Raw genomic sequence first — 26,380 nt, 5'->3', positions numbered from 1 at the left:
GACTGCAATGGTAAATGTTGCAAACGACACCACCTATGATACCATTGACTAATATGTGTATAATATATTTACTAAGTCAACCTTTATATGCCTAAAGATGCACAGGACACACACTACCCAGCTGTGCATTGCTCACACTTCTGAGTTGTCTGAGTTGCACATTAAGTTTATTATTAAAGAAAACGGCACCACATAGGGAGCTTAATTTCATACTGGATTTAACAGTGATGGTAGGAGTAGAAAGAAGAAGAGAAAGTAGTTATGTCATGGAATATTTTTTTCTTCTTCTTTCCTTTCGGGACGATAAATACAGTAAATACAGTAGGGTTTAATATATAGAATTTAAAAATGAGGTGTTTAGCTCCTCACGTATGTATTGTGTTGTGTTGTGTATTGTTTTAATAGCATCAATGGAGGAAAACATTTTATCTTCAGATACAGCAAGTTGTTTTCATTTTTTCACTCAGCGACCCCTAAAACTCCTTTCAGTTTTAAATTTAATTTTCATTCACCCCCCCCTTTATTCACCAATTCGTGGACAATTTCGACTCACTAACAACTACGAATCCAATAACAAATGTGATTACATTACAACTAACACTTTTGTCCAAAGCGACTTACAATAAGTGTAAACAATCATGAGGCAGCAAGAATCTTACAAGTACATTAGCTTCAAATAGGTACAATCCTTTAAGTGCAGAACAATAATCCAACAATGTTGGATTGATTTACAGAACATAAAAGGAAACAGCGGGACACCATGTAAAAATAAAATAATTTGAAAACAACGGTAATAACTAAATTATACCGCCTGGCTCAAGGCCGGCAACAAAGAGGGAGGCCACACACAGTCGTAACCATCAAAAAATGTTTATTCAACTAACAAACATAAGCATAACAAAGCAACTAATGGGATGTGTAACCAGGTATGGTCATCAGTTATGTTAGCAGTGTGTGGATGGGTGAAAATATGGTTTAATGTGTGTTGTAAGGTGCAACAAACCAAACAAATGTAACAAATGTTGCAGCAGGCCAGCTGTGAGAGGCCAGCTGTGAGAGAGAGCTCCGTCATTAATGGCTTCTGTAGGCCCCGCCCAGGTGGCAGGTACCAGCAGACACTCCCTTCCAGCTCCTCCGTAACTGCAAGAGAGCCGAGTTAGACATGCAGCCATACTAACGAGGGTCGTCACATAAGCAAGCGGGGAGAGAAGGTTTTGAGAGAACAATACATACCAGAATAAGCTAGGTGGCGGTAGCCGTTACATAGCTCCGTAGAAAATAAGGAAGAGCTCCACCTCTTCCTCTGGCTGTAAAAGTGTCTGTATATCTGAGTCAATAAGAAGTTTAGCCTCCTGTCCGCCCTGTGACAGCTTCAACAGCGAGGAGACCCTATCTGCCTGCCCGTCTGCGCTCGTCTCAGCCGGGCTGACATTATTTAAATCTAAAAGGTGAGTTCCCAGCTGAGGGACATTCAGATCGACTTCGTAATAAACAGAAGAGGCACATATGCACTGTGGCTTCTTAGTTCCCCAAAACAGCGAAACTACTGTTGTCTAATGTTGATTTGCTAATAATTGTCATAGTACATAGTAGTATCTGACTGGTATTTACTCATGCATGGAGAAGAATTCATTAATTTGCTTTGATGGACAGCCAGAGAGCTGCTCAGTGTAGGCATGTTTGAACATGTCCAGGCATCATGTCCGGATCAACAACATGGCAAGTTTCTGTTCAGGGTTTTCATCCAGGATTATGCCACCAAAGAGACGAGCTGCTTCTGCTGCCAAGGCAGGTGGGAAGAAGGTGAAGCAGGAGCCCGAGACACCAAAGCCAAAGGATGCCTTCACCTCTGCAAAAGAGGCCCTTCTGGCTACAGGGCCACAGGTAAACCTGAAGAGGAAGATTGATGAGCACTGCTCAGTGTCTGGAGAGGTAAGAAAGATGCTGTAGGACACTGGTATATATTCACTTAGACATGTGCAAATTATTGAATTTTTATAGAAAAATAAAAACTGAAAAATGTTGTGTATTTTCTCCACCAGATACACGAGGACTATGACTGCATGCTCAATCAGACCAACATTGGGCATAACAACAATAAGTTTTATGTCATTCAAGTTATCAAAGGAAAAAACAGTTACTATACATGGAACAGATGGGGGAGAGTGGTACGTTTGTCCTGCAACAGATTCTTTCTAAACTACATTCTGTTTTGTTCATTTACTATGTTTTTTATATTAATAACTACTGTACTTTTACTTTTTTAAGTCACGTGTGCTCTTGTACTGTTCATGTTAGGGTTTTTTCATTTTGATATATAAAGCAAATTGCCCCTTATTGCCTCATCTGTAATCTAAATTCAGGGGGAATTGGGACAATCCAAACTATCAGACCCGTTTAATAATCCTGAGAAGGCTGTCAAGGACTTTGAGAAAAAGTTTAAGGACAAGACCAAGAACAACTGGAGCGATCGGTCAAATTTTGTGTTTCACTCTGGGAAGTACACTCTGATTGAGGTGGATGGAGAGCAGGATGCTGAAGTCAAGGTAACATAAATGTACATCTCCCTGGAGAAAGAAATATTAATTACAAAATCTTAGAAGCATAATTTTATAGACTAAGTTACCACCATCCAGGACACACTTCATCAGAGAAAACACATTTTAAATTCAGTATCAGCTTTTGCAAAATCTCACTGTTTACTAACTTTTTGATATTGCAGGTGGACGCTGTCGATGAAAAGAGTGTCAAAGTCACTAAAAATGTCCAAGCTTGCACCCTCGACAACTCGACCAAGAAGCTCATCGAGCTCATTTTCAGCAATGACATGTTCAAGGAGGCGATGGAATGTATGAACCTAGGTGGGTGTGCCGCAGTTTACACAGCTTGTAATACAAACAGGTTCAGTAGTTCACTATGCATAAATACTTGTTGTGTAACACGCTTGTTGGGCTCGTGCCTGTTGCATTAGATGGGATGCAAAAAATGTGCTCTTTGAGTTTTTTGCATATTTAGCTGGATTTTAGTGAAACTTGGAAATCAGAGAGTGAGTCAGAATGTGACATGTAAATGATTGACCCTTGCCTTGGGTGAAGTCTGCATTTACACAATGCATCTCTTATCTCAGCATTAGCCGGCCTGTTGCTTGACCTTCATCATTATTGCATGTTTATTCTAATGTTTGGAAGTAATTGAATTGAAACAATTTGCACCTTAAAATAGGCAAAATACACAGTGTGAGATGCCTTTTCTTAGCAAAAACAAAGTCTGATTTGTGTGTGTTTGTGTGTGTGTGTGTGTGTGTGTGTGTGTCACAGACATCAAGAAGATGCCTTTGGGTAAACTCAGTAAGATTCAGATTGCAAAGGGCTTCGAAGTGTTGGAGGAGATTGAGGCAGCCATAAACCAAAAAAGCAGAAGAGCAAAAATGGAAGAACTTTCCTCAAAGTTCTTCACCGCGATCCCACACAACTTTGGCCGGAACAGACCGCCAACCATCGACGACAAAGAGATTGTGGAGAAGAAGAAAGAGATGCTTATGGTGAGTTTGTTTTTTTAGATTACATGTTGGAATGAGCTGTCTTTCTATGATGTTTTCTTAGTCGTAAAGTCACTCTCCTTTTACTTGTGCTTTAAAGGTGCTGGCTGACATCGAGCTTGCCCAGACTCTGAAGTCAGAGACTGAAAAGGTTCAAGAAGAGATGATAGAGACGGTTCCTCACCCTCTAGACCAGGACTACAATTCTCTCAAATGCCCCCTCACTCTGATGGACAAGGATACAGATACATTCAAGGTACTGTCATAAGTGATGTTAACGTTCAGTAAATACAAAGCACTTAGATCGTCTTCCATTCATGTTGTCCTCTTGTCCACCAATATTAACTTTTTTCGTTTAAAGATCATACAAAAATACCTGAAAGCGACTTCAGATGACTATCATAGACCAAAAATTGTCAATGTTTGGGACGTCAATCGACAAACTGAGGTAGGAACTTTCGTTCTATCTTGTTTAAAGTGATACAGAAGACTGAAGTGCTCCGACCTAACACATACGTTGCACATTGCAGGGAGAGCGGTTTAGCGAGAATTATGGTCTTGAGAACCGCCGTCTGCTGTGGCATGGTACAAACATAGCGGTGGTGGCAGCTATCCTTAAGAGCGGTCTGAGGATCATGCCCCATTCAGGAGGCCGTGTTGGTCGCGGTATCTATTTTGCCTCTGAAAACAGAAAGTCTGCAGGTTACGGTGAGGCTGAATAAAAAGGCAGGGATTGAAGATAATAATGAAATTGATTGCAATCTTAACAAATTACATTTTTCTGCCATGTATGTTTAGTGCGCACCTCTAAAAAAACTGGAGTGATGTTTCTGAGTGAGGTCGCCCTCGGCAAAGAATGTACCATCACTAAAGACAATGGCTCCTTGAAGAAGGCGCCCGCAGGCTACGATAGTGTGGTCGCACGAGGAAACGTCGAGCCAGGTACAATACTACGATACATGTCTTTTGTTTCAAAAAAAAAAAAGACATGTGGACACAGTTTGTAAGAATCAAGTTATTTCAATAAAATTCTATTTTTGACTCTAGTTTGCCCAGTATTATTTAAAAAAATTAAAGAATTTGAAAACCAATGTGTTAAATGATTTCATGCAACATATTTTGTTTGGTTAAGTTGTTCGCTTCTGTGTTTTCAGATCCATCCAAGGACGTCTTCATCACCCTGGAGGGTAAGAAGGTTTCTGTGCCTCAGGGTGAGTCCATCGAACAGCCCCAGTTCTCAAAGAGCAGCTTCCGCAGCAGTGAATATCTCATCTACAAAGAGAGCCAGTGTCGCCTTCGCTACTTGCTGCAGCTTAACATGTACTAATTCAACTCAAGGAAAGAAGAAGGTCATCTGATAGAGGAACGTTCCTCATTCCCTCTATATAAGGGACTTCTTAAAAAAGCTTGGCTATGTTGCTTTCTTATAATGATATGGTTATTTTCTTAATTCTTATTACAGTTATTGTTTGTGCATATGTCCCTATCATGACTCATAAATGATTTCCCTGTGCCTATGTTTTGCACACTGTAAAACTATCCTGAGTGGGATAGACTGCACTTCCATTATAACACATGCTCCAATGAAATAATGACATCTTCACTTCTTTAAATGTCTCAAAGGACTATAGATATTTGCACAGTTTTGCTTTCAAACTACGTGCTGCACTTTGTTATACTTGATATCTCAATTCTGGTTTGAGTAGCTTACTTTTTACATACTGCATTATTTAATCCAAGTGACAACGCTTGTATAAACCTGTCCCTCAGAGAGAAACATCTTTAAAGACTTTGCCGCATGCCTTTGCCGTTATAGACATTTGACTAATGTTATATAGCAGAGCCCGAGTATAAATGGTACTCTATGCATAGATATATTTACAGTTAGAAGTATGAAGTGCAATTTGTGGCTAATATTCAAGCACTTTTACTAATCTAATATTTAAAGGAAGACTCTGAAAGTGCTTCTGCTATGCAAAGTTATGTCACATGTAAGTCATGGAACAGCTTGGTCAAATGTCTTGCCCAGTAGATCTTCTAGCTTTGTTCCAAATGCCACCATATGGTGTCAGTAACGAGAGTCCCTTTGGAATGTAACTGCATTTTTGCACTAAGACATCACTTGTACCAATGATTAGTTAATAAACTAAAGTGCACTTCCATCTTGTTGAAATGTTTTTCATTTTGGATGTTGAGCTTAAATACTTATTTTTGTCTACGAGGTGTTTCCCAGTATTACAGTTTTATATGGTCGTCATTGTTTACTTGTTTTCATGTAAAGAATGTTCAATATGGTGCTGGACGGCATTTGATAAAAGGCAATATAATTTATTTGTATGGTAGTAATACAAATAGTGATGGTTGTGTGTGAACAAATTAAATAAGAGTCTTAAAAATGCTAAAAACATCTCTCTAAATTTGTCTCCTGGGAAATTTGACTTGACTTAGACATAAAGGCTGCCACTTGAAAAACATAGATTTATAGTGCACGTAAAGTGCATAGCAGACAAGTGCCGACATAAAATGCATTCAAACGTGTAACACGACCACTTCCTTATTTTAAGTCCTGAGTGTAGGAGATTCACTGATAGAGGGACAAAATAGTTTTTATAACTATTCAGGTATCTTCTACTGTAATTTACTTAATTGGAACCCGACAGCGTCTAACTGATGGGAGCAGCTGTTTAACTATCGTCATCTCAAAGAACATTTCATTGCTGTATGGACCAGTCTGTTTATTTGTGATTTTTGATTAACTGATATATTACCCCTCTCTGGGAACCATCACCTTATCGTGGTGGAGAGGTTTGTGTGTCCCTATGAACCTGAGAGCTGTGTTGTCTGGAGCCTAGTGCTCCTGGTAGGTTCTCCCAAGGCAAATTGGTCTCAGGCGAGGGGCCAGACTAAGAATGGTTCAAAAACGACTTCATGAAAAAAAGGGAAAGGAGAGACCCTGCCCGGAGGAAGCCCGGGGCCCCCGTCTGGAGCCAGGCCCAGAGGGAGGGCCCGACAGCGAGGGCCTGGTGGCCGGGTTTGCCATGGAGCCCAGTTGGGCACAGCCCGAAGAAGCTACGTGATGCCTCCCATCCATCCTGTGGGCCCACCACTCATGGGAAAAACCTCTGGGGTCGGGTGCGCTGTCACACGGGTGGCAGTGATGGTCAGGGACCTCGACGGACCAGACCCGGGCAGCAGAGGCTGGCTCTGGGGACGTGGAACGTCACCTCTCTGTGGGGGAAGGAGCCGGAACTAGTGCGGGAGGTGGAGCGCTACCAGTTGGATCTGGTGGGGCTTACATCTACGCACAGTCTTGGCTCTTGAACCGTACTCCTGGATAGGGGTTGGACTCTATTCTTCTCCGGAGTTGCACAAGGTGTGAGGCGTCGGGCCGGGGTGGGGATACTCACAAGTCCCCGGCTGAGCGCCGCTACGTTGGAGTTTACCCCGGTGGACGAGAGGGTTGCCCCCCTACGCCTTCGGGTTATGGGGGGGAAAACTCTGACTGTTGTTTGAGCCTATGCCCCAAACCGCAGTTCGGAGTATCCGGCCTTCTTGGAGACCCTGAATGGAGCCCTGCAGGGGGCTCCAATAGGAGACTCCGTAGTCTTGCTGCGAGACTTCAACGCACACGAGGGAAACGATGGAAACACCTGGAGAGGCGTGATTGGGAGGAAGGGCCTCCCTGGTTTAAACCCGAGCGGTCGTTTGTTGTTGGACTTCTGTGCTAGTCATGGAATGGCCATAACAAACACCATGTTCGAACTTAAGGATGCTCATAAGTGTACGTGGTACCAGAGCACCCTAGGCCAAAGGTCAATGATCGATTTTGTAATCGTATCATGTAATCGTATCATCTGATGTTTTGGAAACTCGGGAGAAGAGAGGGGCGGAGCTGTCAGCTGATCACCATCTGGTGGTGAGTTGGATCAAGGGGTGGGGGAAGACTCTGGACAGACCTGGTAAACCCAAACGGGTAGTGCGGGTGAACTGGGAACGTCTGGAGGAAGCCCCTGTCCTCGGGATCTTAAACTCACACCTCCGGCGGAGCTTTTCAGACATCCCTGTGGAGGTTGGGGGCATTGAACCTGAGTGGGCAATGTTCAAAACCTCTATTGCTGAAGCTGCGGTGATGAACTATGGTCTCAAGGTCTTAGGTGCCTCAAGGGGCGGTAACCCTTGAACACCGTGGTGGACCCCGGTGGTCAGGGAAGCCGTCCGACTGAAGAAGGAGTCCTTCCGGGTTATGTTATCCGGGAGGACTCCGGAAACAGTTGCAGGGTACCGAAGGACTAGAAGAGCGGCAGCCTCTGCCGTGTCAGAGGCAAAGCAGCGGGTGTGGTGGTTCCCCTATTTAAAAAGGGAGACCAGAGAGTGTGTGCCAACTACAGGGGTATCACACTTCTCAGCCTCCCTGGTAAAGTCTACTCCAAGGTACTGGAAAGGAGGGTTCGGCCGGTAGTTGAACCTCTGATTGAAGAGGAACAATGCGGATTCCGCCCTGGTCGTGGAACAACGGACCAACTCTTCACTCTCGCAAGGATCCTGGAGGGGGCCTGGGAGTACGCCCATCCAGTCTACATGTGTTTTGTGGATCTGGAGAAGGCATAAGACCGGGTCCCCCGGGTGATACTGCGGGAGGTGCTGCGGGAGTATGGGGTGAGGGGGTCACTTCTGAGGGCCATCCAATCCCTGTACGCCCAAAGCGAGAGTTGTGTCCGGATACTTGGCAGTAAGTCGGACCCGTTCCCAGTCAATGTTGACTTCCGCCAGGGTTGCAGTTCGGTGACCTGAGGATCTCATCGCTGCTCTTTGCAGATGATGTGGTCCTTATGGTATCATCGGTCTGTGACCTTCAACAGTCACTGGGTCGGTTCGCAGTACAGTATGAAGCGGTTGGGATGAGGATCAGCACCTCAAAATCTGAGGCCATGGAAACTGGTGGATTGCCTACTCCGGGTAGGGAATGAGCCTTTACCCCAAGTGAAGGAGTTCAAGTACCTCGGGGTCTTGTTCGCGAGTGAGGGGACGATGGAGCAAGAGATTGGCCGGAGAATCGGAGCAGCGGGGGCGGTACTGCAGTCGCTTTACCGCACCGTTGTGACGAAAAGAGAGCTGAGCCAGAAGGCAAAGCTCTCAATCTACCGGTCGATCTTCGTTCCTACAATCATCTATGGTCATGAAGGCTGGGTCATGACCGAAAGAACGAGATCACGGGTACACGCGGCCGAAATGGGTTTTCTCAGGCGGGTGGCTGGTGTCTCCCTTAGAGATAGGGTGAGAAGCTCAGCCATCCGTGAGAGACTCGGAGTAGAGTCGCTGCTCCTTTACGTTGAAAGGAGCCAGTTGAGGTGGTTCGGGCATCTAGTAAGGATGCCACCTGGGCGCCTCCCTAGGGAGGTGTTCCAGGCACGTCCAGCTGGGAGGAGACCCTGGGGAAGACCCAGGACTCGGTGGAGAGATTATATCTCTTCACTGGCCTGGGAAAGCCTCAGGATCCCCCAGTCGGAGCTGGAGGATGTGGCCCGGAGAAGGGAAGATTGGGGTTCCTTACTGGAGCTGCTGCCCCCGTGACCCGACCCCGGATAAGTGGTAGACGATGGATGGATGAATGATATATTACCAAACCAAGCTGAGATTCTGTCACATCTGTCATATGTCACAGCATTATAAAACATCATCATTACCCTCTGTCCAACCCCAAACACCCTGAGTCTACTCTGCAAAAAGTCAAGTTTCTGTTGGATCCTAGTGCATACAGAATCCACATGTCCTAATTCCTAACAGATCACAGTCAATATATTAAACTATGACTTTTTTATGATGTTTTTGTGACATACTATACTATGACTTTTTGTAGAAACAAATACAGAAATATCTGTCTGAAATTAATTACCTGTGGTTGTCTCTGAATGGGTCAGCGCTGACACTGCTGATGAGATTGTGGGAAACTTGCATAAAATAAATGGTGGTCCCACTTTTTTCATTTTTTGAATTACCTCAAGGAGGCTCATTGTGGGAACCCCTGCTATGGAATACAGTTAATTGGTAAAAAAAATAAAATAATTGGATTCTTCAACTCTATAGATGTAAACTAACATGCCTTTTTTTGTGCATTTTATTTTGGTGACTACAGCAGTTAATCAATTACTTGTTGTCAGTAGAGTAGTGGCATTCTATACTCATGTTACAGTTTCCTCTGATTTCAATAAATACTACTACTAATGCAAAGATACAGAGCTCGCTGCTTTACATCAGGGTGAACACGAGTTTCCCCTTTAACTTGACAGAAATTAGGACCCAGAGAAGACTGGGCTCTGGAAGGGAAACAGTGGAGTGTGTGTCTATTTGAAAGAAAGAAAACACACAATCACACACAATACAATGTGTGACAGTCAGTGCCATTCACAGCACAGGACAGGAATGAGAGTGTTACTGGAGGAGGGGTGAGGAGAGAGAGGAAGCATCATTTACCATCAAACATCATCATGGAATCAGTCATCAGTGTTTCTTCAACATGTGTGAAGTCTGGACCTCTGGAGAAGAAGTGCTCTTCAGAAGTACTAAACCTCACACACTGAGTTAACTGGACTTTATGAAATGGATTTTCCGCTTGAGGACTGACTATTTTACTTTTTGGAAAATAAATAAATAAAACTGGTTTGGCGCAACTGTATCTAAACGTATGTGGGATTTCAACAGGAGCTCAAACGCCTGGTTAACCTGTTTGGTGTGAACTGTACCACACAAACACAGAGTGGATCATGGGTAAGTCACTTTATGCATAATCAGTGTTGTTGTTTTTATGCTGAATGTTTTTGATCTCGACATTATTTTACGATCAATCAACAAACTATCAATATGTTTTATCACACAATGAGATATTGTTATGAACTGTAAAGTAAGAACTGTAAGGACTCGTTCCCAGTGAATGTTGGCCTCCGCCAGGGCTGCGCTTTATCACCAATCCTGTTTGTGATTTTCATGGATAGGATATCGAGGCGTAGTCGTGGAGGAGAGGGGTTGCAGTTCGGTGCCCTGAGGATCTCATCGCTGCTCTTTGCAGATGATGTGGTCTTGATGGCGTCATTGGTCTGTGACCTTCAGCAGTCACTGGATTGGTTCGCAGCCGAGTGTGAAGCAGTTGGGATGAGGATCAGCACCTCAAAATCTGAGGCCATGGCTCTCAGCAGGAAACCGGTGGATTACCTACTCCGGGTAGGGAATGAGCGCTTACCCCAAGTGAAGGAGTTGAAGTACCTTGGGGTCTGGTTCGCGAGTGAGGGCACGATGGAGCGAGAGATTGGCCGGAGAATCGGAGCAGCGGGGGCGGTATTGCATTCGCTTTACCGCACCGTTGTGACATCATTGGTGTGGCCATTGCCCGTGCTCCTCACCTGAAGAGGTTTGCTTTTGTGTGAGTGAAAACGGACACCTGCTGTGCCGTGTGAAAATGAGATGCACCTGCAACACAATGCTGAGCTGTATCCTGTTATCCAGAAAAATAAAAATCTGTGCGGAGATTGGAAATGAAGGAGCAGACTAATGACATGTTGCAAGATGTGGGCAGAGTGAGGGAAAAAAGAGTGTGAGTTACGCAGTTGACTGACAAGCAAATAAGCAGATCTCTTAACACCTCTGACCAGCTGATAGCTTCAGCCTTCCTCTTCTGTTGCACCTGACTTTGGTTCAATCATTTCTTTCCTAACTTCTGAGCTCCTTTCTTATTAAAATTAATATTCTTGAACAGCAAAATGTCTCTCAGCCCAATGCCATTTCTTGTACGATTCCAAACGAGTAGAGTTAATTTAAAACTTTCTGGTTGTTTTAAGTCCTATCTGCCCTATGGATGAACAAACACACTTATACCAATAAATTGCATTGAAAAGACATTAACACTGGGATTTGAGCTTTGCGTGAATATTAATACTGACACTGATGTGATGGGGTTTTGAGGGGGTATAGGGATTCTCTCATCTTGGCAATCTAGAAATCTATGTTTACTTTTCTCCTAAATAAAAGTAAACTCAAATCACTGAATAATCTCTGTGAATGTCTCACCTCTCTATCCTCCTCCAGGTGCAGACAACCACCATGTGCATCTCTGTCAGTCTGAATGGGTCGGTGGTGTTGGGTTGCCTCTTTGCTCCCAAGGTCCACATCATCCTGTTCCAGTCGCAGAAGAATGTCAGCACTCTGAGAGTGGCCACCACCCGCTTCAGCGTCACCACTGGCCAAGGCTCAAGTTTCTCTCAAGGTACCACCTGATGTACAACAACATCATTGTTGCTACTGCAAAGTTCATTACCTTTATGAAGCCACCTTTTTGTTACAACTCTAGCACTGGCTGTTGTATTCTCTTTACCTTTTTACGAATCATGCAGAGTTCAGATCAGGAAAGCCAAAAAGGCTGAGGAGTTTGTCCGATGCTTTTTTGTTCCATATCCACCAGATAAAATACAGATCCTTTCTGTCATTTCTAGGAGTAGGAATCACCAGAAGTCCCACGATATGCTGAGTATTGAGATAACATACATTGTTATATATTGTAGATTTATTACCTTTTTTCTATGCAGTTTGACATCTTTGTTTTGACCAACTTCATGCCAATCCCGCTGACTTTACCCATGACCTCCCCAAAAAAACCTCAGCCCCATCTAGTGGACTGAAAAAGCCATTGTTACCAAAAAGTTGAATTTCTATTAATAGTTTATGTAATAAAAGAGTGATACTTGGCGATATTGGGATTTCTCCATATTACTCGATATTACCACATTTAACTACAAATCACCAGATTTCATATAATTCATTACTTTATTATCAACTGCTGATTCATCTGCAAGCAGTAGAAGAGTGAAGAAAGAATTTGCAGGGGCATATGGCATATGTATTATTCTGCATTATTTGTGTAATCCAAAATAACTTTTATTTATGGTTTTGCAGCATCAGCCTCCAATGTTGTTCCAACAGTGTGTAACGGACGAGAAGTGGTGGACTCCGCAACGTCCTCCTTGTGAAGATCAGCTGAGTTCCTTTGCCAAGCATTGTAAACTTAATATAATCACTAGTCCTGAATAAGGTGTCTCAGATATTAAAGAGGTCATACAGACGATTGTCCTGACCTTGTTGTCCTCAAAGTGCTGTGAGTACAATGTCCCGATTCTTTTATTTTGTTCTTTGACTCGTAGCAATTGAAATGAGATGCCAATAAACGTTGCATATAGCCCTTGTTTTTATTGAAGATTCTACTTGCAACAATGGAGTAAATTATAGTAAATCTGTTAAATGTAATCAAATCAAATCAAATTTATTTGTATAGCCCAATATCACAAATTATACATTTGTCTCAGTGTGCTTTACAGACTGTACAGGTTACAACATCCTCTGTCCTTAGACCCTCGCATCGCACAAGGAAAAACTTCCTAAAAGAAACCCCAAAATTAAAGGGGAAAAAATGGAAGAAACCTCAGGGAGAGCAACTGAGGAGGGATCCCTCTCCCAGGACGGACAGACGTGCAATAGATGTCGTGTGTACAGGATAAACAACATAGTACAAATACAACATTTGACAGAAATTATGTTGTGTTGGAAAAAAAAAAAGAAATAGAAAGTTTGGATGAATCCAGGAAAATATATATGTAATATATACAAGACGTTTTTAATTTTGGTGAACCAGTTTGCACTTTCTTGTAGTTTATGTAAATAAAATGTGTTTTTTATTAATACCAAAATGACTTATAGTCTGACTATTTATTTATACACCATCATGAGATTCATATTCCAGAGGATAATACTGTATATACAAAAAATGATTTGCTTGGCTCGACACATTTTTATTAACCTACACAAATTTGCCAAACGTGCTGTCATACTACATTATTATGTTGTCATTTACACATCAAACTCAAAGTCAATTTTATTGTCAATTTCTCTGTGTGTGATACAAACATAAAGAATTTATAAATATATATATATACGCATACACACATATATACACCCATAACAGAGTTTAATAAATAAAGGCACAACAATAAATGTATAAATGGGAGAGAGAGTTCAGCATCCTGACAGCCTGGGGGAAGAAGCTGCTTCTGAGTCTGGTGGAGCTTGACCAGAGGCGGCTGTGTTTTTTTATTAATACCAAAATGACATAGTCTAGCTATTTATACACCATCATGAGATTAATATTCCATTGGATAGTTTGAGATGTTGTCATTTACACATCAATGTCAATTTTATTGACACACACACACACACACACACACACACACACACACACACACACACACACACACACACAGTGGAGAGAGTTCAGCATCCTGACAGCCTGGGGGAAGAAGCTGCTTCTGAGTCTGGTGGAGCTCGACCAGAGGCTGCAGAACCTTCTCCCTGAAGGCAGGAGGCTGAAGAGGCAGTTGGAGGGATGGGAGGGGTCACTAACAATGCTGAGTGCTTTGTGGGTGAGGCGGGTGTTGAACATGTCCTGGAGTGTCGGGAATGAGGCACCAATAATCCTTGCAGCAGTGTTCACTATGCGCTGCAGGGTCTTGCGGTTGGAGGCAGTGCAGCTTAACTGCACATACCGTATATGGTGCTTAACAACCTTAGAGGACAAAGCACTTTACACTTCCTTACTTTGCCTCTCAGTGACCCATTCACACCACTCATACACGGATGTTGACAGCGCTGCCATGCGAGACATTGGCCTGGCCATTGGGAGCAAACTTGGGTTGCATCGTCTTGGTCAAGGACACTTCAACATGTGGACAGAACAAGCTGGGGATCGAACCATCAACTAAGTGATGAGTGGAAGTCTACTGCCTGAGCCACAACCCTAAAAGAAAGTCATGTATAGGAGACTCAGGTGGAAAAAGTGCAATTTAGATAATCAACATTTGGACTCAGTTTGGGTTTGAATTCTGAGCTCTCTAGTATTCATCAACTTCTATATACACCATCTGCCAAAACCAAACAGTCTCTGCATGAAAATACCAGCACAAATATCATCATCTGCTGATATGGGACAAATCCCACCAAAGCTGTCCAAGAACATACACAGCACTCAGTACCCATGAGTACATGAGGCAGATGCTTTGGAAAATAGACTTGTACAGTATCTGTGATTTAACACTGCCATCTTGTGTCCAAATTGTTTGATCTAATTGTGCACGTTACAGCATGTAGACAGCCCTGGGGCTTGCTGTAAATAGAGAATTTGCATATGGAGGAAGCAGACAGATAAACAGAGCATTGTCTTATCTTGTTGGATCTACTCAGTGGCCATCATCAAATTACTGTTATATATATTATATAAACCATGTACAGCAACAAATACTTGCTGTGTTAAGAACAAGAGTGTCGCCATGTGTGTAAAGGTTAAAGACAAAGCCCCAGCATATTAAGATAAATATTTAGAGACATAATTATGAGAATATATTTTCTTGAGGAAATGTTTATGACAAACCATATTTATTTCACAATATTCCTTGGGCTTATGACAGTTCATAGCAGCAGTCCTGGTAAACTCATTTCTCAAGAGACACATCCACAGTCTATCTAATTAAGTTAATGTCATGATAAAACACAGGAGACTGCAATGGTAAATGTTGCAAACACCACCTATGATACCATTGACTAATATATTTAATATGTGTATCATGTCTTTACTAAGTAAACCTGTATATGGCTATTTGCTAAAGATGCACAGGACACACACTACCCAGCTGTGCATTACTCACACATTACCACAGTTGTCTTCTTCAATGTTTTTGTGAATTTAACAGAGAAAAGCTGCACATTAAGTTTATTATTAAAGAAAACGGCACCACATAGGGAGCTTATTTTCATGCTGGATTTAACAGTGATGTACAATAGGAGTAGAAAGGAGAAGAAAAGAAAAGGGATTTTTCTTCTTTCCTTTTGGGAAGATAAGTATACTTACAATATACATACGATATGTAAATTGTAAAGTACAGTAGGGTTTAATATATATCATTTAAAAATGAGGGGTGTAGCTCCTCATGTATGTATTGGGTTAATAGCATCAATTGTCACGGTTCAGGACAGGGGAGGACCCAAATGCAGAAGATCAGACGAAGATATAACCAAAAGCGAGCTTCTAATAAAACAAAGCTGAATCAATAATACAAAGTAACAAGGAGCTGATGGAGAAGGTGCAGAGAGTGGAGGCAGCGCATGGTGAACAGCAGTACAGGGAGGCATGGAGGGTCATCAATGAGATGAGTGGGAGGAAAAGGAGGAAAAGGTCGAAGGAGGGACAGGTGGCGGGCGACAGCCCAGAACAGAGGGTGTTCACTCACTTCTGAAATCTCCTGGGAACACACCTGACAGTGGATGGACCTGAGGAAGTGATACCTGTCGTCCTCACGAATCTCGCTATTGACGATGGTCCCTTTACAGTCAGGGAGTTTGCCAAAGTGAAATCCACACTGAAGCAGGGAAAAAGTGCTGGGCCGGACGGCATCACTCCAGAGCTCTGTAAATACTGTGATCTTGACGACATCATCCTGGAGTTCTGCAACCGCGCCCTTATGACATGTGGTCTCTCTCTAACATCATCCCAGTGCCTAAGTCCGGAGATCTCTCGAAGCCAGACAACCACCGTGGCATAAGTCTGACTTGTGTCATTGCAAAAATGTACAACCGCATGATACTGAACCGGATACAGTTCAGTTCACCTGAGAGAGAACTAAAACGGTTTCTGAGAGAAGAGGACCACTGTGACCCAGATCTTGGCCTTGAGGAGAATCATCGAGGAGGTTAAGAAGAACAACCTGACAGCGGTACTGTGCTTCATTGATTTCAAAAAGGCATTTGACTCGATACACAGAGGCGTTATGATGAAGATACTCAAGGCCTACGGTGTCCCTTCCAATTTACTCCGGGCCATAGGGACCATGTACAAGGGTACAAGAGGAAAGGTGGTAACCCCAGATGGCAACAGTGAAGAGTTTAACATCCTGGCTGGAGTGTTGCAAAGGGACACCCTTGCCCCCTTCCTCTTCATCAAAATCCTAGACTATGCGCTCAGGAAGGCCATCAGTGGACGGGAGCTAGAACTCGGCCTCACAATAACACCTAGGAGGTCGAGACGACACCCCGCTTTAGTCCTAACGGACCTGGACTATGCGGATGACATCAGTCTGCTCTCTGACCGCGTAGAGCAAGCACAGGAACTCCTGGGCGGAGTGGAGACAGAGTGCGCCAAGGTTGGCCTTCAGCTAAATGCCAAGAAAACTGAGTTCATAACATAACATCCCCCCGGACCATCCACCTCTAAAAACAACAGGAGGCACTGCTCTAAAGGAAGTCCATCCATCCATCGTCTACCGATTGGGTCGCGGGGGCAGCAGCTCCAGTAAGGAACCCCAATCTTCCCTTCTCCGGGCCACATCCTCCAGCTCCAACTGGGGGATCCTGAGGCGTTCCCAGACCAGTGAGGAGATATAATCTCTCCACCGAGTCCTGGGTCTTCCCCGGGGTCTCCTCCCAGCTGGACGTGCCTGGAACATCTCCCTAGGGAGGCGCCCAGGTGGCATCCTTACTAGATGCCCGAACCACCTCAACTGGCTCCTTTCAACGTGAAAGAGCAGCGGCTCTACCCCGAGTCTCTCACGGATGGCTGAGCTTCTCACCCTATCTCTAAGGGAGACACCAGCCACCCGTCTGAGAAAACCCATTTCGGCCGCGTGTACCCGTGATCTCGTTCTTCCGGTCATGACTCAGCCTTCATGACCATAGGTGACTGGTAGGAACGACGATCGACCGGTAGATTGAGAGCTTTGCCTTCTGGCTCAGCTCTCTTTTCGTCACAACGGTGCGGTAAAGTGACTGTAATACCGCCACCTCTGCTCCGATTCTCCGGCCAATCTCTCACTCCATCGTCCCCTCACTCGCGAACAAGACCCCGAGGTACTTGAACTCCTTCACTTGGGGTAAAGGCTCATTCCCTACCCGGAGTAGGCAATCCACCGGTTTCCTGCTGAGAGCCATGGCCTCAGATTTTGAGGTGCTGATCCTCACCCCAACCGCTTCACACTCGGCTGCGAACCGATCCAGTGACTGTTGAAGGTCACATACCGATAATGCCAAGGACCACATCATCTGCAAAGAGCAGCGATGAGATCCTCAGGGCACCGAACTGCAACCCCTCTCCTCCACAACTACGCCTCGATATCCTATCCATGAAAGTCAAGAACAGGATTGGTGATAAAGCGCAGCCCTGGTGGAGGCCAACATTCACTGAGAACGAGTGGATTGGATGGCCCTCAGAAGTGACCCCCTCACCCCATACTCTCGCAGCACCTCCCATAGTATCACCCGGGTGACCCGGTCATACGCTTTCTCCACAAAACACATGTAGATCGGATGGGCATACTCCCAGGCCCCCTCCAGGATCCTTGCGAGAGTGAAGAGTTGGTCCGTTGTTCCACGACCAGGGCGGAATCCGCATTGTTCCTCTTCAATCAGAGGCTCGACTACCGGCCGAACCCTCCTTTCCAGTACCTTGGAGTAGACTTTACCAGGGAGGCTGAGAAGTGTGATACCCCTATAGTTGGCACACACTCTCTGGTCCCCCTTTTTAAATAGGGGAACCACCACACCCGCTGCTTTGCCTCTGACACGGCAGAGGCTGCTGCCCTTCTAGTCCTTCGGTACCCTGCAACTGTTTCCGGAGTCCTCCCGGATAACATAACCCAGAAGACTCCTTCTTCAGTCGGACGGCTTCCCTGACCACCGGGGTCCACCACGGTGTTCGAGGGTTACCGCCCCTTGAGGCACCTAAGACCTTGAGACCACAGCTCATCACCGCAGCTTCAGCAATAGAGGTTTTGAACATCGCCCACTCAGGTTCAATGCCCCCAACCTCCACAGGGATGTCTGAAAAGCTCCGCCGGAGGTGTGAGTTGAAGATACACAAACCTTTCCACCACGATAAGGTGATACCTGGGCTCGTGGGTCAACTCGTCCAAGCAAGACCTTAAAGTGAGGAAGGCGCTTGCATGGAGAGCCCTGAACGGCATGACCTGTGTGTGGAACTCCAACCTCCCCCAACAAATGAAACTCAGCTTCTTCCATAAAATAGTGGAGTCTGTTCTCCTGTATGGCAGTGAATGCTGGACCCTGAAGCCCACCCTGCAGAAATCCCTAGATGGGTGCTACATGAGAATGCTGCGTGTGGTACTTGGCAGCTTGTCACCAACACGCACTTGTATGGGGGGGGGGGGGGGGGGGGGGGGGGCGCTAAGGGTGGGTGAGAAAACAGCGGTCAGGAGAATGAGGCTGGCAGAGACACCAAGAGCTGCCAGCCAGCAAACTTGTGCTGTGGGAGCCAACACACGGGCACCGATCACAAGGACGTCCCGCAATGACATACGTGGATGTACTCAGGAAAGATGCTGGAGCAGAAAATACTGGCGAGCTAGCCAGATGCATGGTGGATCGGGATGACTGGAAGCACCGATGGATGGCCCGTCTGAGGACGACCTAGTAGTAGTAACAAAATAAGACCGAGCAGCGCAGGCAGCGCAGCCAGCTGCGCAGGCAACATGAATAACGATCCGACAAGGCACACTGGGGCAGACAGGGATATATACACAGACACCAAACGAGGTAACAAGACACAGCTGGGGGAGAAAGGCAAAGGGTACCCTTGAAAGGCCAGGGTAAATAGACACAGGAGGAAGACATTAACAATCAGTAAACGAGAGAAAACACACATACAGGAAGTACAACTAGACATGACACAAGGGGGAGTGAACATTTCAAAATAAAACAGGAAACAAAAGTGCAACCAGACTGTGACATCAATGGAGGAAAACATAGTTTTTTTTTATCTTCAAATACAGCAAGCTGTTTTCATTTTGTCACTCCACTCAACAACGACCCCCAAAACTCCTTTCGGTTTTAAATTTAATTTAACTCCGAACACCAAGAATCTTACAAGTACATTAGCTTCAAATAGATACAATCCTTTAAGTGCAGAACGATAGCTTCAAATAAGCCATACAAAAGTGCAACATACAAGGAACATATGTTTTTTTGATTGATTTACAAAACATAAAAGGAAGTAACAGGGGACAGCACGTGGAAATATAAATTACACTATAATAACAACTAAAGTATAAACAACGCAGGAGAAAAGCAAGCGGGAGAGAAGGTTTTGAGAGAACAATACATACCAGAATAAGCTAGGTGGCGGTAGCCGTTACATAGCTCCGTAGAAAATAAGGAAGAGCTCCACCTCTTCCTCTGGCTGTAAAAGTGTCTGTATATCTGAGTCAATAAGAAGTTTAGCCTCCTGTCCGCCCTGTGACAGCTTCAACAGCGAGGAGACCCTATCTGCCTGCCCGTCTGCGCTCGTCTCAGCCGGGCTGACATTATTTAAATCTAAAAGGTGAGTTCCCAGCTGAGGGACATTCAGATCGACTTCGTAATAAACAGAAGAGGCACATACGCACTGTGGCTTCTTAGTTCCCCAAAACAGCGAAACTACTGTTGTCTAATGTTGATTTGCTAATAATTGTCATAGTACATAGTAGTATCTGACTGGTATTTACTCATGCATGGAGAAGAATTCATTAATTTGCTTTGATGGACAGCCAGAGAGCTGCTCAGTGTAGGCATGTTTGAACATGTCCAGGCATCATGTCCGGATCAACAACATGGCAAGTTTCTGTTCAGGGTTTTCATCCAGGATTATGCCACCAAAGAGACGAGCTGCTTCTGCTGCCAAGGCAGGTGGGAAGAAGGTGAAGCAGGAGCCCGAGACACCAAAGCCAAAGGATGCCTTCACCTCTGCAAAAGAGGCCCTTCTGGCTACAGGGCCACAGGTAAACCTGAAGAGGAAGATTGATGAGCACTGCTCAGTGTCTGGAGAGGTAAGAAAGATGCTGTAGGACACTGGTATATATTCACTTAGACATGTGCAAATTATTGAATTTTTATAGAAAAATAAAAACTGAAAAATGTTGTGTATTTTCTCCACCAGATACACGAGGACTATGACTGCATGCTCAATCAGACCAACATTGGGCATAACAACAATAAGTTTTATGTCATTCAAGTTATCAAAGGAAAAAACAGTTACTATACATGGAACAGATGGGGGAGAGTGGTACGTTTGTCCTGCAACAGATTCTTTCTAAACTACATTCTGTTTTGTTCATTTACTATGTTTTTTATATTAATAACTACTGTACTTTTACTTTTTTTAAGTCACGTGTGCTCTTGTACTGTTCATGTTAGGGTTTTTTCATTTTGATATATAAAGCAAATTGCCCCTTATTGCCTCATCTGTAATCTAACTTCAGGGGGAATTGGGACAATCCAAACTATCAGACCCGTTTAATAATCCTGAGAAGGCTGTCAAGGACTTTGAGAAAAAGTTTAAGGACAAGACCAAGAACAACTGGAGCGATCGGTCAAATTTTGTGTTTCACTCTGGGAAGTACACTCTGATTGAGGTGGATGGAGAGCAGGATGCTGAAGTCAAGGTAACATAAATGTACATCTCCCCGGAGAAAGAAATATTAATTACAAAATCTTAGAAGCATAATTTTATAGACTAAGTTACCACCATCCAGGACACACTTCATCAGAGAAAACACATTTTAAATTCAGTATCAGCTTTTACAAAATCTCACTGTTTACTAACTTTTTGATATTGCAGGTGGACGCTGTCGATGGAAAGAGTGTCAAAGTCACTAAAAATGTCCAAGCTTGCACCCTCGACAACTCGACCAAGAAGCTCATCGAGCTCATTTTCAGCAATGACATGTTCAAGGAGGCGATGGAATGTATGAACCTAGGTGGGTGTGCCGCAGTTTACACAGCTTGTAATACAAACAGGTTCAGTAGTTCACTATGCATAAATACTTGTTGTGTAACACGCTTGTTGGGCTCGTGCCTGTTGCACTAGATGGGATGCAAAAAATGTGCTCTTTGAGTTTTTTGCATATTTAGCTGGATTTCAGTGAAACTTGGAAATCAGAGAGTGAGACAGAATGTGACATGTAAATGATTGACCCTTGCCTTGGGTGAAGTCTGCATTTACACAATGCATCTCTTATCTCAGCATTAGCCGGCCTGTTGCTTGACCTTCATCATTATTGCATGTTTATTCTAATGTTTGGAAGTAATTGAATTGAAACAATTTGCACCTTAAAATAGGCAAAATACACAGTCTGAGATGCCTTTTCTTAGCAAAAACAAAGTCCGATTTGTGTGTGTTTGTGTGTGTGTGTGTGTGTGTGTGTGTGTGTGTGTGTCACACAGACATCAAGAAGATGCCTTTGGGTAAACTCAGTAAGATTCAGATTGCAAAGGGCTTCGAAGTGTTGGAGGAGATTGAGGCAGCCATAAATCAAAAAAGCAGAAGAGCAAAAATGGAAGAACTTTCCTCAAAGTTCTTCACCGCGATCCCACACAACTTTGGCCGGAACAGACCGCCAACCATCGACGACAAAGAGATTGTGGAGAAGAAGAAAGAGATGCTTATGGTGAGTTTGTTTTTTTAGATTACATGTTGGAATGAGCTGTCTTTCTATGATGTTTTCTTAGTCGTAAAGTCACTCTCCTTTTACTTGTGCTTTAAAGGTGCTGGCTGACATCGAGCTTGCCCAGACTCTGAAGTCAGAGACTGAAAAGGTTCAAGAAGAGATGATAGAGACGGTTCCTCACCCTCTAGACCAGGACTACAATTCTCTCAAATGCCCCCTCACTCTGATGGACAAGGATACAGATACATTCAAGGTACTGTCATAAGTGATGTTAACGTTCAGTAAATACAAAGCACTTAGATCGTCTTCCATTCATGTTGTCCTCTTGTCCACCAATATGAACTTTTTTCGTTTAAAGATCATACAAAAATACCTGAAAGCGACTTCAGATGACTATCATAGACCAAAAATTGTCAATGTTTGGGACGTCAATCGACAAACTGAGGTAGGAACTTTCGTTCTATCTTGTTTAAAGTGATACAGAAGACTGAAGTGCTCCGACCTAACACATACGTTGCACATTGCAGGGGGAGCGGTTTAGCGAGAATGATGGTCTTGAGAACCGCCGTCTGCTGTGGCATGGTACAAACATAGCGGTGGTGGCAGCTATCCTTAAGAGCGGTCTGAGGATCATGCCCCATTCAGGAGGCCGTGTTGGTAGCGGTATCTATTTTGCCTCTGAAAACAGAAAGTCTGCAGGTTACGGTGAGGCTGAATAAAAAGGCAGGGATTGAAGGAGATAATAATGAAATTGATTGCAATCTTAACAAATTACATTTTTCTGCCATGTATGTTTAGTGCGCACCTCTAAAAAAACTGGAGTGATGTTTCTGAGTGAGGTCGCCCTCGGCAAAGAATGTACCATCACTAAAGACAATGGCTCCTTGAAGAAGGCGCCCGCAGGCTACGATAGTGTGGTCGCACGAGGAAACGTCGAGCCAGGTACAATACTACGATACATGTCTTTTGTTTCTAAAAAAAAAAAGACATGTGGACGCAGTTTGTAAGAATCAAGTTATTTCAATAAAATTCTATATGGCTATTTTTGACTCTAGTTTGCCCAGTATTATTTAAAAAAAATAAAGAATTTGAAAACCAACGTGTTAAATGATTTCATGAAACATATTTTGTTTGGTTAAGTTGTTCGCTTCTGTGTTTTCAGATCCATCCAAGGACGTCTTCATCACCCTGGAGGGTAAGAAGGTTTCTGTGCCTCAGGGTGAGCCCATCGAACAGCCCCAGTTCTCAAAGAGCAGCTTCAGCAACAGTGAATATCTCATCTACAAAGAGAGCCAGTGTCGCCTTCGCTACTTGCTGGAGCTTAACATGTAGTAATTCAACTACAACCTCTGATAGAGGAACGTTCCTCATTCCCTCTATATAAGGGACTTCTTAAAAAAGCTTGGCTATGCTGCTTTCTTATAATGATATGGTTATTTTCTTAATTCTTATTACAGTTGTTGTTTGTGCATATGTCCCTATCACGACTCATAAATGATTTCCCTGTGCCTATGTTTTGCACACTGTAAAACTATCCTGAGTGGGATAGACTGCACTTCCATTATAACACATGCTGCAATGAAATAATGACATCTTCACTTCTTTAAATGTCTCAAAGGACTAGATATTTGCACAGTTTTGCTTTCAAACTACGTGCTGCACTTTGTTATACTTGATATCTCAATTCTGGTTTGAGTAGCTTACTTTTTACATACTGCATTATTTAATCCAAGTGACAACGCTTGTATAAACCTGTCCCTCAGAGAGAAACATCTTTAAAGACTTTGCCGCATGCCTTTGCCGTTATAGACATTTGACTAATGTTATATAGCAGAGCCCGAGTATAAATGGTACTCTATGCATAGATATATTTACAGTTAGAAGTATGAAGTGCAATTTGTGGCTAATATTCAAGCACTTTTACTAATCTAATATTTAAAGGAAGACTCTGAAAGTGCTTCTACTATGCAAAGTTATGTCACATGTAAGTCATGGAACAGCTTGGTCAAATGTCTTGCCCAGTAGATCTTCTAGCTTTGTTCCAAATGCCACCATATGGTGTCAGTAACGAGAGTCCCTTTGGAATGTAACTGCATTTTTGCACTAAGACATCACTTGTACCAATGATTAGTTAATAAACTAAAGTGCACTTCCATCTTGTTGAAATGTTTTTCATTTTGGATGTTGAGCTTAAATACTTATTTTTGTCTACGAGGTGTTTCCCAGTATTACAGTTTTATATGGTCGTCATTGTTTACTTGTTTTCATGTAAAGAATGTTCAATATGGTGCTGGACGGCATTTGATAAAAGGCAATATCATTTATTTGTATGGTAGTAATACAAATAGTGATGGTTGTGTGTGAACAAATTAAATAAGAGTCTTAAAAATGCTAAAAACATCTCTAAATTTGTCTCCTGGGAAATTTGACTTGACTTAGACATAAAGGCTGCCACTTGAAAAACATAGATTTATAGTGCACGTAAAGTGCATAGCAGACAAGTGCCGACATAAAATGCATTCAAACATGTAACACGACCCCTTCCTTATTTTAAATCCCGAGTGTAGGACATTCACTTATAGAGGGACAAAATAGTTTTTATAACTATTCAGGTATCTTCTCCTGTATTTCATTGGAACCCTATATCGTCTAACTCAGGGGTCGGGAACCTTTTTGGCTGGGAGAGCCATAAAAGCCAAATATTTTTTCATGTATTTCCTTGAGAGCCATATATTTAATACATTTGAACGCAACTTTATGCGTGCATTTTTTAAGAATAGCACGTCTCCGAGTACTAATAGAGGTATCAGTGTTGCATTGAGCAGGTGCTCTTTTATTAAATAAACTAAACGCTTACGTTATTTATCTAATTTATGTGCACGTTTCAGTGTTTACTGCACGGGTGTCAAACTCAAGGCAATTGTGACCTATTTAACCTCTTATGTCTGTTGTGTGGTGTTTTTGTTGTTGTCCTGCATTTTAGCGCCTTGAGATTGCTTTTAGCTTTGAAAGGTGCTTTACAAATACAATTTATTATTATTATTATTATTATTATTATTATTATTATTATTATTATTTCTATTATATCCGGCCCGCGAGAAAATATCATATGTCTGTCATAACTGGCCCGCTGGTTTTAGTAATTAAATCAATGCATGGCACAACCACGGGGAAAGACATTTGAGGAAGTATCTAAATGTGTGAATGAAATGAAAGTTTTTGGAAAGCAAAGGGAAACACACCACAGATCTCTGGGACGATGTGAGCTGGCCTGTTTGTGCGACATAACGAAGCATCTCACTGTTAAACCTGCAGCTTCAGGGCCGTGTGATCACGGACATGTATGATGCCAAGCTGCCTGTGGGAGACTCTGATGCAGAAGGAAACTTTGGTCACTATGTGCCAAACACTGACAAACCTCTCCACCGCTGTGTTCCCGACAGCATTCTGCTGATCAACTGAGTGCATTTGCCGACTTTGCAGCTCAGAAATGAAAATTGAACATAGTTGTCTCCTCTTCACCTTACGTATTGTATCCCCCCCCCCCCCTTTTAGCTGCCATACTAGGGCAATCAGCTGATATGGTACAGCTGGGCAGCAAACCTTGTCCTGACTGCCCTGCTGACTATTTGTTTTGCAGTCTGGTGGCTTGTAATCCCTGCTGCATCCACCAGGAGGGAATGTACCTCCCATTTATAACCCTTTTATGTCACAGCATTATAAAATATAACCATTACTCTCTGTCCAACCTCAAACACCCGGAGTGAGTCTACTGTGTGCAAAAAGTAAAGTTTCTGTTGGATCCTAGTGCATACAGAATCTACATGGACAATTTAATTCCATACATATTATACCATGACTTTTTCAAGAAAGAAATACAGAAATATCTGTCTGAAATTAACTACCTGTGGTTTTAAATTCTTATTACTGTGAAAATGTAATCATAAAACAGGACTATTACGTTCATTTTGCATGACCCGTTGTGTCTGAATGGGTCTTATAAATGTGCATATAGCTCTGACACTGCTGATGAGATTGTGGGAAACTTGCATAAAGTGAATGGTGGTCCCACCTTTTTCATTTTTGAATTACCTCAAGGAGGCTGCTATAATTATTGTCCAGAACAGTTAGCAAACTGGTTCAGCTAACTCGATGACGACTTGAGGGGTGGATGAAATGTATACTATTACAGTACATTTTGTACTATTACAATACAATTTATACTTCTGCACTAAGACATCATGAATGAATATTCAGGTAGCACTTGGGATGAGGTCATATGAAGACTGGCCTTTTTGGGCTCATTAATGTAGACATGTGTGGT

The 26,380-nt window shown here is 43.3% G+C and overlaps 3 protein-coding genes across 3 annotated transcripts; all 3 read left to right on the top strand.

Annotated features, from left to right (window-relative positions):
- The first annotated feature begins 1,292 nt into the window (after window positions 1–1,292).
- On the top strand, window positions 1,293–5,700 carry LOC115007673 (protein mono-ADP-ribosyltransferase PARP3-like). Its single transcript, XM_029430609.1, has 11 exons — window positions 1,293–1,448; window positions 1,736–1,932; window positions 2,043–2,168; window positions 2,364–2,546; window positions 2,723–2,861; window positions 3,318–3,541; window positions 3,639–3,794; window positions 3,900–3,986; window positions 4,069–4,246; window positions 4,337–4,480; window positions 4,693–5,700. Exons 2-11 carry the CDS (start codon window positions 1,753–1,755, stop codon window positions 4,863–4,865), a joined length of 1,590 nt encoding a protein of 529 aa, XP_029286469.1. The 5' UTR covers window positions 1,293–1,448; window positions 1,736–1,752; the 3' UTR covers window positions 4,866–5,700.
- A 5,416-nt stretch (window positions 5,701–11,116) lies between these two features.
- On the top strand, window positions 11,117–12,939 carry LOC115008440 (metabotropic glutamate receptor 3-like). Its single transcript, XM_029432047.1, has 3 exons — window positions 11,117–11,123; window positions 11,615–11,792; window positions 12,479–12,939. The coding sequence occupies exons 2-3, from the start codon at window positions 11,630–11,632 to the stop codon at window positions 12,550–12,552; spliced, it is 237 nt and encodes a 78-aa protein (XP_029287907.1). The 5' UTR covers window positions 11,117–11,123; window positions 11,615–11,629; the 3' UTR covers window positions 12,553–12,939.
- Window positions 12,940–19,796: 6,857 nt separating this feature from the next.
- Window positions 19,797–24,211, top strand: LOC115008946 (protein mono-ADP-ribosyltransferase PARP3-like). The gene is made up of 11 exons (XM_029432861.1): window positions 19,797–19,952; window positions 20,240–20,436; window positions 20,547–20,672; window positions 20,869–21,051; window positions 21,228–21,366; window positions 21,833–22,056; window positions 22,154–22,309; window positions 22,415–22,501; window positions 22,584–22,761; window positions 22,855–22,998; window positions 23,219–24,211. The coding sequence occupies exons 2-11, from the start codon at window positions 20,257–20,259 to the stop codon at window positions 23,386–23,388; spliced, it is 1,587 nt and encodes a 528-aa protein (XP_029288721.1). The 5' UTR covers window positions 19,797–19,952; window positions 20,240–20,256; the 3' UTR covers window positions 23,389–24,211.
- The last annotated feature ends 2,169 nt before the right edge of the window (window positions 24,212–26,380 follow it).

This window comes from Cottoperca gobio, chromosome 5 (genome assembly GCF_900634415.1).
Source record: "Cottoperca gobio chromosome 5, fCotGob3.1, whole genome shotgun sequence".
NCBI lineage: Eukaryota > Metazoa > Chordata > Actinopteri > Perciformes > Bovichtidae > Cottoperca > Cottoperca gobio.
Note: the sequence above shows the minus strand (reverse complement) of the source record. Positions and strands in the feature narration are given on the sequence as shown.